The sequence below is a fragment of the Ranitomeya imitator genome, chromosome 3, assembly GCF_032444005.1.
Source record: "Ranitomeya imitator isolate aRanImi1 chromosome 3, aRanImi1.pri, whole genome shotgun sequence".
NCBI classification, from domain to species: Eukaryota; Metazoa; Chordata; class Amphibia; order Anura; family Dendrobatidae; genus Ranitomeya; species Ranitomeya imitator.
In genome coordinates, this window is record NC_091284.1 from 808903814 (window position 1) to 808918999 (window position 15186).

At 45.0% G+C, this 15186-nt stretch overlaps 1 protein-coding gene across 1 annotated transcript in view; it reads left to right on the forward strand.

Moving 5' to 3' along the window:
• The window catches only part of CTSC (cathepsin C), a 51886-nt gene that overhangs the window by 22761 nt on the left and 13939 nt on the right, over nt 1-15186 (forward strand). The window contains exons 2-6 of the mRNA XM_069759270.1: nt 2630-2775; nt 3443-3606; nt 4701-4856; nt 5050-5162; nt 5237-5368. Coding sequence (XP_069615371.1) covers nt 2630-2775; nt 3443-3606; nt 4701-4856; nt 5050-5162; nt 5237-5368 — 711 coding nt within the window. The remainder of the gene's footprint in view (nt 1-2629; nt 2776-3442; nt 3607-4700; nt 4857-5049; nt 5163-5236; nt 5369-15186) is intronic.

The window sequence follows — 15186 nt, forward strand, 5'->3', positions numbered from 1 at the left end:
GGGATAATAGTGTGAGCTCTGCTGCCCGGGGACATAGTGATATAATGGGGATAATAGTGTGAGCTCTGCTGCCCGGGGACTTAGTGATATAATGGGGATAATAGTGTGAGCTCTGCTGCCCGGGGACTTAGTGATATAATGGGGGGATATTAGGGTGAGCTCTGGGTTCAGTGATTATAATCGGGTGTGACCCGGCTCGCAGTCATGTGACCACTTCCTCACCCACGCTCTTATCTGATGTGATATTAGAGTGCTATCTCTGCGGTTCGGGCCACATGATCCCCGTGACTCTGCTGATTAGGAAAGTTCAGTAAATCTAGAGGTCCACATGTCGCTTCCTTAATCTTTACACCAGTGCTTCCTGATATACTGGCAGAAATCACCTTGTAAATAGAAACTGACAAATATCCTATTAACCCCTTTTTATCAGAGCGGCGTGACAATCAATATTTCCGCCAGAGTTACGGGACTCATTGCAAGCCCTTGCCTTTCTAGGTGGTAGGTTGCCTGTTAGAAGCCTTGATAAAGTGGATAATTGTGTATCAGGAGATGTTCTGCAGCATCTGAGCCCCGGCCCTGCTTTGTGTGGGGGACTCGTGTGCTTCTACCTTGTACTTTCGGTTTTAGCTGAGCGACCGCCTGGCTGCTACTTTTGGTATTATGTTACATGACGCCGTAACTTATAGCCACAATGTAACTGCAGGGTTTGTCTGCTTCCAGCAGGTAAAAGGTTAATCCTACTGTGGAGTTTTTGGCTTCCTCTGTGGCCACATTGCACAATAGCTAAGTGATGTTACTGGTTATATTGGGGGACGGGTTCAGTCTTGGCACAGGGTCCTGAGCACCATGACTAGTAAAGCCCCAGGGCCAATCTGATGTTTGAGGTGAGGTCGCCCAGCTCTTCCCCCTGACATCCTGTCAAGGAGAGCAGACTTGGACAAATATTTCAACACCCTGCCAGAGGAGGCTAAGCCAGGTGTGCCAGCATTGATGGGGTCGGCTGACGGCTTGTGTACAATGGGGGTGATCTCCCAACCCTCCTCCAACTTCCAATAACCGATCCTCTTGTTCTTCCTGGAGATGAGCCGCTGTTGCAGACCACAAAGTAGTGCTGGACCAAGTGTTCCTCTGTATGCTGGGAGATGAGGCCGTCCGCAGAACCTTCATTGTTGGGCTGATGTCTAATGTGTGGTTGGTGGATGCTTTGAGGTGTGTGTGTGATGGGGGTCCGAGCTTTGGGCCAAAAATGTGGTAGTGAAAAAGAAAAAATAATCTCCAGCATGGATCTTCTAAAAAGTCAATTTATTGGAAACACTTTAAAATGCAAACATTTGCAAAAAAAAGATGGGGGTCCCAGGTGGTCAACGCCGACGCGTTTCGACCATCAGGTCTTAGTCATGACATCAACATTTGAAAAATGTGGTAGAGCATAGCTGCGTTCATGTGCTTTCAAGGGTAGAAAGTTGTGGTCTGTGGCTTATACCACTGGACTATATTGTTGAAAGTTCACCTCAATCCTGTTCTCCTCCGCCATAATCAGCCCGGGAGACATAGGAGGCCGCCATACAGCTTAGGTGAACGCTGGGCTTGGATAACTGTCATCTATTGTGTATTGGGGCCTCTGAGCTCTGTGCATTCGTGTCTGAGTCTTTCTTTGGTGTTACATGTTGGTGACTTCCTAGCGTCTCCGAAGAAAGGAAAACTTTGTAAATGGAGCCTAAGTGATGTCTGACTTGTACCCTAGGGACCTGTGAGACTTTGGTGCTGTGTGCACAGCCTCTCTGCTTAGGAATGATTTAAGACTAGTTTAAAGTTGAAGATCCACCTAGATTGCCCCAGTGTGGATCTATAGGGTTTCACTTTATATACCAGAGTGAAGGACCACTCCCAGAAGAGTTCCTCTCAATCCTGGAGCCTTCCTATGCCCAATTGAGTTTTTTTCTTTTTTACATGGCCAATCGAGATGAGCTGGTCTGAAGTCCAGTCTGATTCTCTTTATAAGTTGGGATCCTGATGGTCTGGGGCCTAGCAAGGGCAGAAGCGATAATTGGCTCAGGACCATTGCAATGTAAATCAACTTGCTCCTCCCTAATGACCGTTCATTGGCTTTATCATGTGCCAAGGATAAATGCTTGTCAGTAAGCCTCCCTGTCTTGATAGATGATCACCGTAGGCTTCAGTAGCCGTGCCCCATGATCATGATCTTATACTGCAGTAGAGGGTTGTCCAAACTTGTTAAATTTTCCTGAAGCAGAATACTGTAGAACATACACTTTAAAATGCACCTTTTAAGAGGGGTAGTCCTACACCTTCCACATCAGACTATATAGGCGCTACTGATCACATCACGGATGCAGAAGTGAGTCGTGCCGGACAACTGTAGCTTCTGTCTTACTATTTAAAGGGTTATTCCCATCTTCATAGATGAATGTTGTTGGATTGAGCTCATCAACGCAAGCAATTTGAGTAGCTTTTCAGCTCTCATATCTCATTGTGTAATTGAAGTGGCGCTGCACACGTTCAGCCACAGCTTCATTGTAACGCAACCTGTCTGTGGGATTTGTAATATGGCCTTGTTTGGCAAGGTGGTTTTACATCACGTAGAAGTCTAACGCTCGCGTTATTCTAGGGCCGGTGGAGAAGACAACTAGGGTCACTATAAGACCTCTGTACACTGCAGAAGATGATATGGGAAATGTCGGCTTTGTTACCATCATCTACAACCAAGGCTTTGAAGTCGTAATCAGTGGTTACAAGTGGTTTGCCTTTTTCAAGGTATGTGCGGACTATTCTGGTTTTCTAGGGGAAGATGGGGATCCTGAGTGGAGACCCTTTCTCGGGGAAGCTCTGGTTGTCCAACTATACATGATAACCTCTCTATAATGACGCTTTACGTCTGAGGTTCAGATGGCCACATCTAAGTTTTTGTAGAGACCACAAAATCCCAGACCAGCCACTGCTCTAACCCACACTTGTAGTCCTACAGGCACTGGAGGCTAGAAGGTCATTAGACCCATATCCAGCCAGTCTGGCATTGCATTCCTAGACAGCTGTCTGATCCTAGTCTACAGTTAGGGCTGCATTTAATATAAATATTGGGTCCATTTGCCAACCTGTTTGTGTCTACTGCCCCCATGAAGACCAACAGTATGTGACTCCATGGTAACAGACTGCAAACAAAGTGTAGTCTGTCACCTACTTCTTCCAACATAAATTTTGAAGAGAAGCAAACGTAGAAGACAGATGAACTCCTGTACTCCATGTCACTCTTTTGCCTACAGACCCCTTATAAATGGGAATAATAATGTGGTTTCCACAACCCAGGACCTAAGGCCGGGGATATGATGATCATAGGTGATCTTGTATGGCGTGCACTTGAGGACCATCTCGGGGAGTCTGGTGCTTGTGGTCGGCCACGTAACTCCGTGTTCTTCACTTTCAGTATGAGCAACATGAGTCGAACGTCACCAGTTACTGCCATGACACCTTCCCTGGCTGGGTGCACGACGTGCTGGGGAATAACTGGGCCTGCTTCGTCGCCAAGAAAAACTCCTCTGGGTCGGGTATAAAAGTGAACCCAGCGCCATTTCCCAAGGAAAAAGGATGGTGAGTCTTGTAGTATAAATGGTTCTGGGCCCAGAGGTTATGATTGGTGATGAGTGCAAGTACTCGTTACCCGAGATTGCGGAGGGTGTTTTTGTACGCAAAGAGTATCGTGGGTGCTCCAGTGACATGTTCGAGTTCCCGTGGTCTCATAATTCACGACTGTCAGATAGCCAGAGACTGCCTGACATACACTGGCAATCCCCCACCGACAGTCTGTCCTAATCTCGCCCCATTTATGGACCAACTTGTAGGTTGGAATATGTCTGTATCTCAGAAAAATGAATTCTAAGTGGGCAAACATTGTGCAATAGAAATAACTTGATTCCACGGTTGGATATAATTATGCCGATGCCTAAGTTAAGGACGTGATGTCTTTATGTTCATGCATGGATGTATTACTGCTTCTAATTTAAAGCCGTGGTCTCGAGTTTCCCTTGGGTTAAAACATTGCAGAAAACCCAAAACAATCAACTATTTCCCAAAGAAATTCTGGAGAATAGAGATTTCTTTTTATAATTTTAATCTCAAGACTATTGAGGTTTGTGGGTGGTGGTTTTTTTTTTTGTTGTTGTTTTGTTAGCGGCCACCTCTGCAGTGGCCTAAAAAAAAAAAAAAAGCGTGCCTCTTGCATGCTGTAGAGCAGAGATAAGGCGGCTTCTGCTTGTAGCACTGTTCATGCCAGGAGGGTGGCTTCTGCTTGTAGCATAGTTGAGCACACCGTTCATACCAGTGGCTCTGGTTGGTCTGAACTGGAGTGATCAGGAGATCGGACCACCATGAACAAACTTGGACGCGGCTCTTCTGATCGGAGAATGACTGCTTCATACATCTCTGAGGCTCTCGCTCTGGTCGGGAAATGCACAGCCAAGTCTGTGCTTTGCGGTCTGATCTCAGACCGATTTGCGTTAATGCGTCCTTAACCCCTTCCATGGCGCTGCAAGTTTCCTTTCCATTTTTTTTTCCTCCCCTTTTTCAGATAATAAATAAATATATATATATATATATATATATATATATATATATATATATATATATATATATATATATATATATATATATATATTATACTATTCTTCATCCCTCTCCTCCATCAGGACCTCGCGTACAACCTTCAAAAGCAACCATGGATTTGTGCAACAAATAAACTCTGCCCAAAAATCTTGGACTGCGAGGGCGTACCCTGAACTGGACGGGCTGTCGATGGAGGATCTTCTGAGACGAGCCGGCGGGCGTAAATCTAAAATTCCAAAGTACGTCAGTCTGTGGATGAGACTCCTGAATCCTGTGGTGCGGCGGTATCTCTGCACTGTGCTGCATTTACTGCACTATGATGGGGCAGATACCAGTAGTGCGCCATACACTGGCCTGTGACCGTACTCTGCCCATGTATTTTCAGGTTTTTGGGGGGAACTAAGTTGTATTTGTTTTCCTGTGATCTCGCAGCATTCCACCTCCGGCTCCTCTGCCCACTGATGAGAAATTTCAAGGTCTCCCCGATGCTTTCGATTGGCGCGATGTTGAGGGCTACAACTTCGTCAGCCCTGTTAGGAATCAAGGTACCGTTACCAGACAGTCCAGTTCTTCAGAGTTAAACCATGAAGGGAAAGACTGACCCGTGTTTTTTGCGCAGGATCTTGTGGCAGCTGTTACGCCTTCGCAACCATGGGAATGTTGGAAGCTCGAATCCGTGTGATGACCAAACTTAAACAAAAGCCCACACTGAGCCCCCAACAGGTGGTCTCCTGCAGTAACTACTCCCAAGGTAAGTGGCCTCTGGGACGTAAAATCGCACATCCTTAACTCCGGCGTGATTCGCCAGAATACTTGGTAAGTCCGATGCCTAGCAATGTGCATGTCCTCCTGGTGGACTTGCAGGCTCAGTCACTTTGCCCACAGCCAGGTCTCTTGTGTAATGAGCGGCTGGTAGAAACTGCCTTCTGCTTCTTAGGAGAAGAGCAAGGCCTCCGTTATGACACTCCTTATGGATACAATCTGTAAGGCCGGGTCACACTAGACCGTAATACGGACGAGTGCAATGCGATAAAAAATCGCATAGCACTCGTCCCAATGTTAATCAATGGGGCAGCTCCCATCATCCGATATTTTCTCGGCCGTATTCAGGATCCGAGTGAAATCGCAGCATGCTGCGATTGTCAGCGTTTCTCGGCCGAGAATCGCCAATGAAAGTCTATGGAAGCCCCAAAAATACGGATCACACACGGACCAGCAGTGTGACTTGTGAGGTATACGCAGCGCTGTTGGAGAGAAAAGCCGGTAATTCAGTGCGGTGTACAGTAAAATCACACTGACAGCTTACAATAGAATAGGTCGAATAAATGTGTACACATAGAATAGATATATATTTCTTCCAGCGCTAGACAGCTTTAAAGCCGGTAATTCAATTGCAGGCTTTTGCTATCTCCTTCCTAAACCCGACATGATATGAGATATGATTACATACAGTAAACCATCTCGTATCACCATTTTTTTTTTTGCATATTCCACACTACTGTCAGTTGTGTGTCTATGCAAAATTTGGCCGTTCTAGCTAGTAAATTAAGGGGTTAAATGGCGGAAAAAATTGGCGTGGGCTCCCGCACAATTTTCTCCGCCAGAGTAGTAAAGCCAGTGACTGAGGGCAGATATTAATAGCCTGGAGAGGGTCCATGGTTATTGCCCCCCCCCCCGGCTACAAATATCTGCCCCCAGCCACCCCAGAAAAGGCACATCTGGAAGATGCGCCTATTCTGGCACTTGGCCACTCTCTTCCCATTCCCGTGTAGCGGTGGGATATAGGGTAATAAAGGGTTAATGTCACCTTGCTATTGTAAGGTGACATTAAGCCAGATTAATAATGGAGAGGCGTCAATTATGACACCTATCCATTATTAATCCAATACTAGTAAAGGGTTAAAAAAAAAAACACACATTAAAAATTAATTTATTGAAAAAATCACAAAGGTTGTTGTATTAATTTATTCTACTCTCAATCCACTCACTGAAGACCCTCGATCTGTAAATTAAAAAAATAAAAAAAATAAACAAACAATATACATACCTTCCGAGGATCTGGCACGTCCAGCGATGTAGATCCATCTGAAGGGGTTAAAATATTTTGCAGACACGAGCTCCGCTAATGCAGGATGCTCATTTCTGCAAAACCCCGGAGAATGAAGGTAAAGTAGGTCAATGATCTATATTTAGCTTCATTTGCGGTGAGGCGCCCTCTGCTGGTTGGTCCTAGATCGTGGGAACTTTCCTAGAAAGCTCCCAGGCTCGAGTTCATAAGAGGGCGCCCTCTGCTGGTTGTCCTCATATGAACTCGAGCAAGGGAGCTTTCTAGGAAAGTTCACACAATCTAGGAACAACCAGCAGAGGGCGCCTCACCGCAAATGAAGGTAAATATAGATCATTGACCTATATTTAGCTTCATTCGCCGGGGTTTTGCAGAAATGAGCATCCTGCATTAGCAAAGCTCGTGTCTGCAAAATATTTTAACCCCTTCAGATGGATCTACATCGTTGGACGTGCCAGATCCTCGGAAGGTATGTATATTGTTTGTTGTTTTTTTTTTTTTTTTAAATTTACAGATTGAGGGTCTTCAGTGAGTGGATTGAGAGTAGAATAAATTAATACAACAGCCTTTGTGATTTTTTTTTTTCAATAAATTAATTTTTAATGTGTTTTTTTTTTTTTTGTTTTTTTTTTTATTTAACCCTTTACTAGTATTGGATTAATAATGGATAGGTGTCATAATTGACGCCTCTCCATTATTAATTTGGCTTAATGTCACCTTACAATAGCAAGGTGGCATTAACCCTTCATTACCCCATATCCCACAGCTACACGGGAATGGGAAGAGAGTGGCCAAGTGCCAGAATAGGCGCATCTTCCAGATGTGCCTTTTCTGGGGTGGCTGGGGGCAGATGTTTTTAGCCAGGGGGGGCCAATAACCGTGGACCCTCTCTAGGCTATTATCTGCTCTCAGTCACTGTCTTTACTACTCTGGCGGAGAAAATTGCGCGGGAGCCCACGCCAATTTTTTCCGCCATTTAACCCCTTAATTTACTAGCTAGAACGGCCAAATTTTGCACATACACACTACTAACATTAGTAGTGTGGAATATGCAAAAAAAAAATGGTGATATGAGATGGTTTACTGTATGTAAACCATGTCTCATATCATGTCGGGTTTTAGGAAGGAGAAAGCAGAAGCCGGTAATTGAATTACCGGCTTTCTGCTATATCGCGCTGGATGAAATATTAATATATATAAATATGTGTCTACTGAGAGATGGATATATATAGATATATATAATAATTTTTTTTTTTTTTTTTTTTTGTCACATGGATCCCTTGTATAGCCGTATGTTGGTTTTGCAAGCCTGCGATAAACACACAGTACGGATGTCACACGGATCATTTGATGCGAGAAAATCGCATCCTCGCACTGCACACGGATCAATGTTTTGGTAACATTTGTGCGATTCTCGTCCATCAAAAACGGTCCTTTTTTTTTATACGTTGTGTGTGTCCCCGGCCTAAGGCTGTGTTCCAACATGAGTTTTTGATGCTGTGTTTTTTCACTTCAGTGAATGGGAAATCTAATGCCCCCTGTGCCATTTATTTATTTATTTTTTTACTGCAGTTGTTTCCTTAGGAGACTAGCAGTTGCGCTCTTCTTATCGCTTGTGCTACATAGAGCATGCTCTGCGTAGCAGAAATGATCATCTGGTATGAACGCTGACCACAGATCTTCCATCTGTCCTATCAACCCATCGGCTCCCCGCGATCATGTGACAGGTACCAATGGGTGGGTTTAGTGACTCTCATCTGGTGCTCGCATGTTGAATGCTGCTGTCAGAGATTGACTGCTGCGTCTAACATAATGACAGATGCCGGTGGATTGCAATTCCACCCGCGGCTGTTGGGGGCACATAACAGCTGATCAGATCATTGGTCATGTGCCGGCACTGAGCCCACATCAAATACTAGGACATGACCTGTGACGTACCATGTTGGAGCTGTGGAAGACTGGATTCCAAGCTCTTTGGAGATTTTCATGTGCCAATTAAACTGCTTGTGCTTGGTGGTAATGGCATTTCTGGTCTGCTCACAGGTTTTCTGTGACTAACTTCATAAACAAGTAAGGCTACTTTCACACTAGCGTTTTTAGGCGTACATTGCAATGCGTCATTTTGGAGAAAAAAAACGCATCCTGCAAATGTGCCTGCAGGATGCGTTTTTTTTTTTTGTTTTTTTTTTCTCCATACACTTGTATTACCGACTCATTGCGACGTATGGCCACACGTCGCATCCACAGTGCGACGGATGCGTCGTGTTTTGGCGCACCGTCGGCACAAAAAGTTACATGTGTTTTTTTTTTTTTTTTTTTTTTTTTTTCTTGTGCGTTGAGTCCGCCATTTCCGACTGCGCATACGCGGCCGGAGCTCCACCCCCTCCTCCCAGACATTACAATGGGGCAGCAGATGCGTTGTAAAACTGCATCTGCTGCCCCCGTTGTGCTAATCAATCACACTGTCTGTCGGGCCGACGGTCTGCGACGGCCTGTACCGACGGACTATTGTGAAAGTAGCCTAATAGGCAGTAAAACTGTCCTTTTAGAGCCACAAGGACACGATTAATGAACTAACTAGTTGTGTGTGTGTGTGGATAGATATAGATCTTTATATATATATATATATATATATATATATATATATATATATATATATATATATATATATATATATATATATATATATATACGCACATATTAGTGTGCCTTCCGCCCTCTGCCTGAACAGTCAGTGCAGGGAGACGGGACGCTGAGGAGCAGCCGGCAGCAAGCAAGGAGAGGCGAGTATGTAATTTTTTTTTTTTTTTTTTTTTTATTGCAGTAGCGGCATTACATGTGGCACAGTTTTATATGGAGCATCTATGGGGCCATAATGAACTGCATGGAGCATTATATATGGGGCGTATTTTGTATGGAGCATCTTATGGAGCCATAATTAACTTTATGGAGCATTATATGGGGCTCCTGATTCAATATGGATATTCAAAAACACTTAACCTACTGATGTCTCTATTAATTTTACTTTTATTGATATCTATTTTTACTTTTGAAATTTATCGGTAGCTGCTGCATTTTCCACCCTAGGCTTATACTCAAGTCATTAAGTTTTCCCAGTTTTTTTTTTTTTTTTTTTGTTGCAATATTAGGGGGGTCGTCTTACACTCGAGTATATACTGTGTGTGTGTGTGTATACATTCATTCATTCATTCATTCATTCATTCATTCATTCATGTATAAGCCGAGATTTTTGGGCTGAAAGTGCCCCTCTCGGCTTATACTTGAGTCAAGGCGGGTGGCAGGGTCGGCGGGTGAGGGCGCTGAGGCATACTTACCTGCTTCCAGCGATCCTGGCACTCCCCGCCTGTCCCATGGTCTTCGGTGCTGCAGTTCTTCCACTGTTAAGCTCTCTATGGCACAGCTATGGGACAGGAATGAACGGCGCAGAGCACTATATGGCACAGCTATGGGGCAATAATGAATGTGCAGAGCACTATATGGCACAGCTATGGGGCAATAATGAATGTGCAGAGCACTATATGGCACAGCTATGGGGCAATAATGAATGTGCAGAGCACTATATGGCACAGCTATGGGGCAATAATGAATGTGCAGAGCACTATATGGCACAGCTATGGGGCAATAATGAATGTGCAGAGCACTATATGGCACAGCTATGGGGAAATAATGATCTATTTTTATTTTTGAAATTCACCGGTAAATGCTGCATTTCCACCCTAGGCTTATACTCGAGTCAATAAGTTTTCCCAGTGTTTTTGTGGCAAAATTAGGGGGGTCGGCTTATACTCGTGTGTGTGTGTGTGTGTGTGTGTATGTATGTATGTGTGTATATATATATATATATATATATATATATATATATATATATATATATATACTAGATGGCAGCCCGATTCTAAAGAATCGGGAGTCTAGAATCCATATATACTTTATTTATTCAAATGTAAGAATAATACAATTAATAAATAATAGTAAGAAAGAACAAAAATAATAGGCAGTATATGGAGAAAACACCAAACAAAAGTTCAAAATTGGTGTGAAAATGTCACTGAACCACTTCACAACTAAATATATATAGTTTTGGTAAATGGTATTATCATTTTTTTGACGAAATTCGGCAGGAGCTTGAAGAGCAACGTCACTGGGCCCGCCTCCACGCAGTAGAAACTTGCTGTGAGGTAAAAATTCAAAAATCACACCAAAATGGCGGGCGGAGTGTGTCACAGTACGGCACGTTTCTGATTGGTCGCTCGCAGCAGGCGGCAACCAATCAGACACTGGACACTGTTGACGTCACTTGGCTCCGGACATTGGCTCGGACATTAGCTCCGGACATTAGCTCCGGACATTAGCTCCGGACATTAGCTCCGGACAAAGCCACGGAAGTTGGCACAAATTGCAGGAAGTAGTATTCTAGGCAAATATATATATAATTTTTTTTTTTTTTTTTGCATTATTGTTTTTTTCCCATAGCATACACTTGCCTACACAAGTAAAGTGTGTAGAACGGTGAACAGGTTTGTAGGTTCACAAATTTCTGGTGTATGTTCACACCACACTGACTTACATGTTACTTAAGATTTGTAGTTTTTTATTTTTTTTTTTTGCACTTAATTCAGGGCCCTTGAAAAGGATCCTTTTTAGGCTGGCGTTTAAAACGGCCGAGTGCAATGCGATAAAAAATCGCATTGCACTTGGACCAATATTAAGTTATGGGGCAGCTCCCAGCAGCCGACTTTTTGTCGGCCGTTTTCCTCGGTCCGAGACCATCGCAGCATGCTGCGATTGTCTCGGACCGAGGAAAACTCTCAGCTCACTCGCACCAATATAAGCCTATGGGTGCGAGTGAGACAGCGCACACCACTCAGATATCATCCGAGTGATGTGCGCTATAAGCGGACCCCGGCAATGGAGGAGATAGAGACATTCATTTCTCCACCTCCTCCGCAGCTGTGCTCCGATCCTCCCTGTGCGAGAGAATCGGAGCACAGACGCATGACACTCGGCTCCTGCTCTGATGCGAGCAGGAGCCGAGTGTCATTAGCATATTGCAGCGAGCAGGAGCCGAGTGTCATTAGCATATTGCAGCGAGCAGGAGCCGAGTGTCATTAGCATATTGCAGCGAGCAGGAGCCGAGTGTCATTAGCATATTGCTGCAAGCAGGAGCCGAGTGTCATTAGCATATTGCATCCAATGATCTCGCATCGGATGCAATACGCCAGTGTGACGCCGGCCTTAAAGGGAGCCTGTCAGCAGGATTGTGCCCAGTAACCTACAGTGTCAGGTGGGCGATGACTGATTACAGTGATACTTGGTGATGAAATCTGTCTTGTGCTTGTTTTGAGTTAATGATATGCTCGTACCCCAGGGCGGCCTGTGGGGGTCCTCATGTGGTGCTCTGATTAGGTATTCATAATGCAGCCTGCTGACAGGTCACTGATCCCTCACTGCCCCCTAGTTTACGTAACAAATACCTGTACATAGTGAAGGGGGAAAAAACCCTTCTGCAGGCCGTCGCCGGCCATGGCCCCTGCGCTGCAGCATAAACACATGTTTAATGTCCCAATAATAAATGTGGTTGTTATTCAGATGACAAAAAAAAATCAATTTTAAAATGGCGCAGTAGAAAGTGTGTGTGTGTGTGGTATACATACGCACCTGCATGCAGAAGTATTCATTTTTATTTTTTTTCTTGTGTATATACAGATGTTCATTATGTAATCTAGGGGCAGTGAGGGATCAGTGACCTGTCAGCAGTCTGCATTATGAATACCTAAGCAGAGCACCACATGCAGACTCCCACAGGCCGCCTCGGAGCACGAGCATATCATTAACTCAAAACTAAAAATAAAGATTAAACAACCACAAGACGGATTCCATCACCAGGTATCATTGTAATCAGCATAAATCACTGAGCACAATCCTTCTGACAGGTTCCCTTTAAGTCCATCTTTAGCTTTTAATACTTTATTGGCCAGCCTTTGCTCTTGAGGACCAACTTGCATTTCTGTGGCAGTGAGCGAACAAGATGTTCACGAGTGAAGAGGTCGAAACAGGCTGGATCGGAGCCTCAATCCACTCAGGCTTGGTCCTTGGCTGTTTTCTAGCGATCCCCCAATGATGCCTTGTGCCACACATTTTCAGTTGGATTAAGGACTGAGCTGGCCAGCCAATAGTAGCCACCTTGTTTTGTTGTTTTTCTTTTTCCACTCCAGTACCATCTTGGAACCCCCTGAGAACTAGTTTAAAGCAAGGCCGCAGGTTCTTCTGAAGGATGTCTCTTATTTTTTTTTTTTTTGCATTAACCAAACCCTCCACAATACAAAGCCTTCCAACACTGTCTGTCATGCAGCCCCAGACCATTGCTTTCATCAGATGTTTCACAGAGGAGACCAAACTCTCTGGCTTGTGTCCTTCAGGTGGGAACCTTCTCACGTAACACTTGCCATCGTTTCCCAAAATGGAAAAAGTGCTTTCTTCATGAAATGGCACATTCTCCCACTCCTCCTTACTCCACTTAGAATATTTCAGTGCCCACAATTCTCACCTTTTTGTCTGTGTAGCTTCTTTTGGGCCTTGCAGCCTCAAAACATCTCTTCCTAACAGTTGATGTTGCTACCTCCTCCACATTCCACTTTTCTTGCCATTCTCACAGAAGCTGAGGAGAGATGATCTTTCGATTGGCAAGGGATGGTCTTAGTCCTCTATTCTCCCTTTGAGATGTCTTTCCGGGATGACCAGATCTGGACCTATCCCGAGTTATTCCAAGCTGCTTATGTTTCTGCAAAGTTATTACAACTCCTCAAATTACAGCCACCCTTCCCTGCAATGTGTGAGCCAGAATAACCCTCTCCATTCAGTACCACAACTCACACACGATCCTCTGCTGTCAAAAATCTGAAGGCTCATATCCTAACTGGATCTCCTGGTCTTTAGATGGACCAATGAATAAAACCAACAAATGGTAAAGCAGCAGAATGATTGGCTACCACATCCCGCTTGGTCACATGAGCATAATCTGTGGTTGGCTAGTTTTGGATCTGAATTTGTACAATATTTAGTTGTAAGTTGTAAGATTTTTAGCAATTTCTGGAACAGTTAGAACACAAAAAAGTGTTCTAACTGTTCCAGAAATTGCAAAAAATCTTACCAGGAGTAAATGTAAAATTGAATTCTGTACACTACTATATATATATATATATATATATATATATATATATATATATATATATAATGTCGAAGATATTTCACAGAAGATGTTTTAAACTTGAAAAATCAATTTCTCCTTCGCCACATTGGGGGACACAGAACCATGGGTGTTATGCTGCCGTCGCTAGGAGGCTGACACTAAGTTGAGACAAAAAAAAGTTAGCTCCTCTCCTGCAGTATACACCCTCATGCTGGCTTCCAGAGACCCAGTTCAAGCTTGGTGTCCGTTGGAGGCACACTGGACTATTTAACCTTTCTGTCTGGACGAAGGGGCGACGGAACCTTTTTCAAGGCTCCGATCTCCCTGAACCAACAGGTGAGCACGGAGAGTGTTACCTCTCCGTATCCTCTCCTGCGATGTGGGATGCCAATGCCTGAGCTGATTGTAGGGGCGACGGGCCCCTTCAAGGGCACCGCAACCCTGCACCGTCCTAACTACCCCGGGCACAGCTCTGACCTGCGGCATCTGCCATCACCTTCATATCGGGGTAAGTGCCACCCGGGAAGGGTCGCTTTTCGGCAGCCATAGGAGGGCTCCATAGCGGCAGGGTCCCCACAGGGCACCTTTCCCGACAGTGCACACCGGCCGAGGCCATAAATTTAGTCCCCAGCTTCGGCCTAGTGTAGGCTGCATCCCGATAGGCCCCGCCCACCGCTCGCATCATTCCAGCGGCTCTGCCCACAGACCTGGCGCTTCACGCTCTATGCGAGAGTGTCTCCCAAATCTTGGCAGCCATCTTCCCTGCACAGCACCGCTCTGCTCCGGCCACCCGTTTTTCTGCACGTGTCAGCAGCCCTGGATGCCAGTCTTCTCCCCTACTTTGCGCGCCGCCTCATCTGATTGCAGGACACAGGACCTTGGTAAGGAGACTGCACTAGCATAGCAGTGTTTTTTACTTATATTGGGGTACACCATGTCGCAGTCAAAGGCTACAAAGGTACATACCAAAGGCTACAAAGGTACATACTTTATCGCTGCGTGTACCACATGCCAGGCTCCTTGGCCTCAAAGCTCCCCTCTCTGCTCAGCCTGTGATGCCCAACGTGCCCAGGAGTCCTCCGCCGCTACCGACCCCAGTGTATCTAGCTCCACTGAGTGGGCCGCGTCACTGTCACAATCCATGGCTTTGTTGGCCAAAGCGATTGAATCCCTTCATGACCCCTCTGGGTAGCGGGGCACTCGTTTACCTGGGTTAAGAGACCCCTCCCTTACAGGGGAATCATCGGCCAGCAGGGGCCGCTCTCACCTGAAGGAGGTACGGACATCCAAAAAA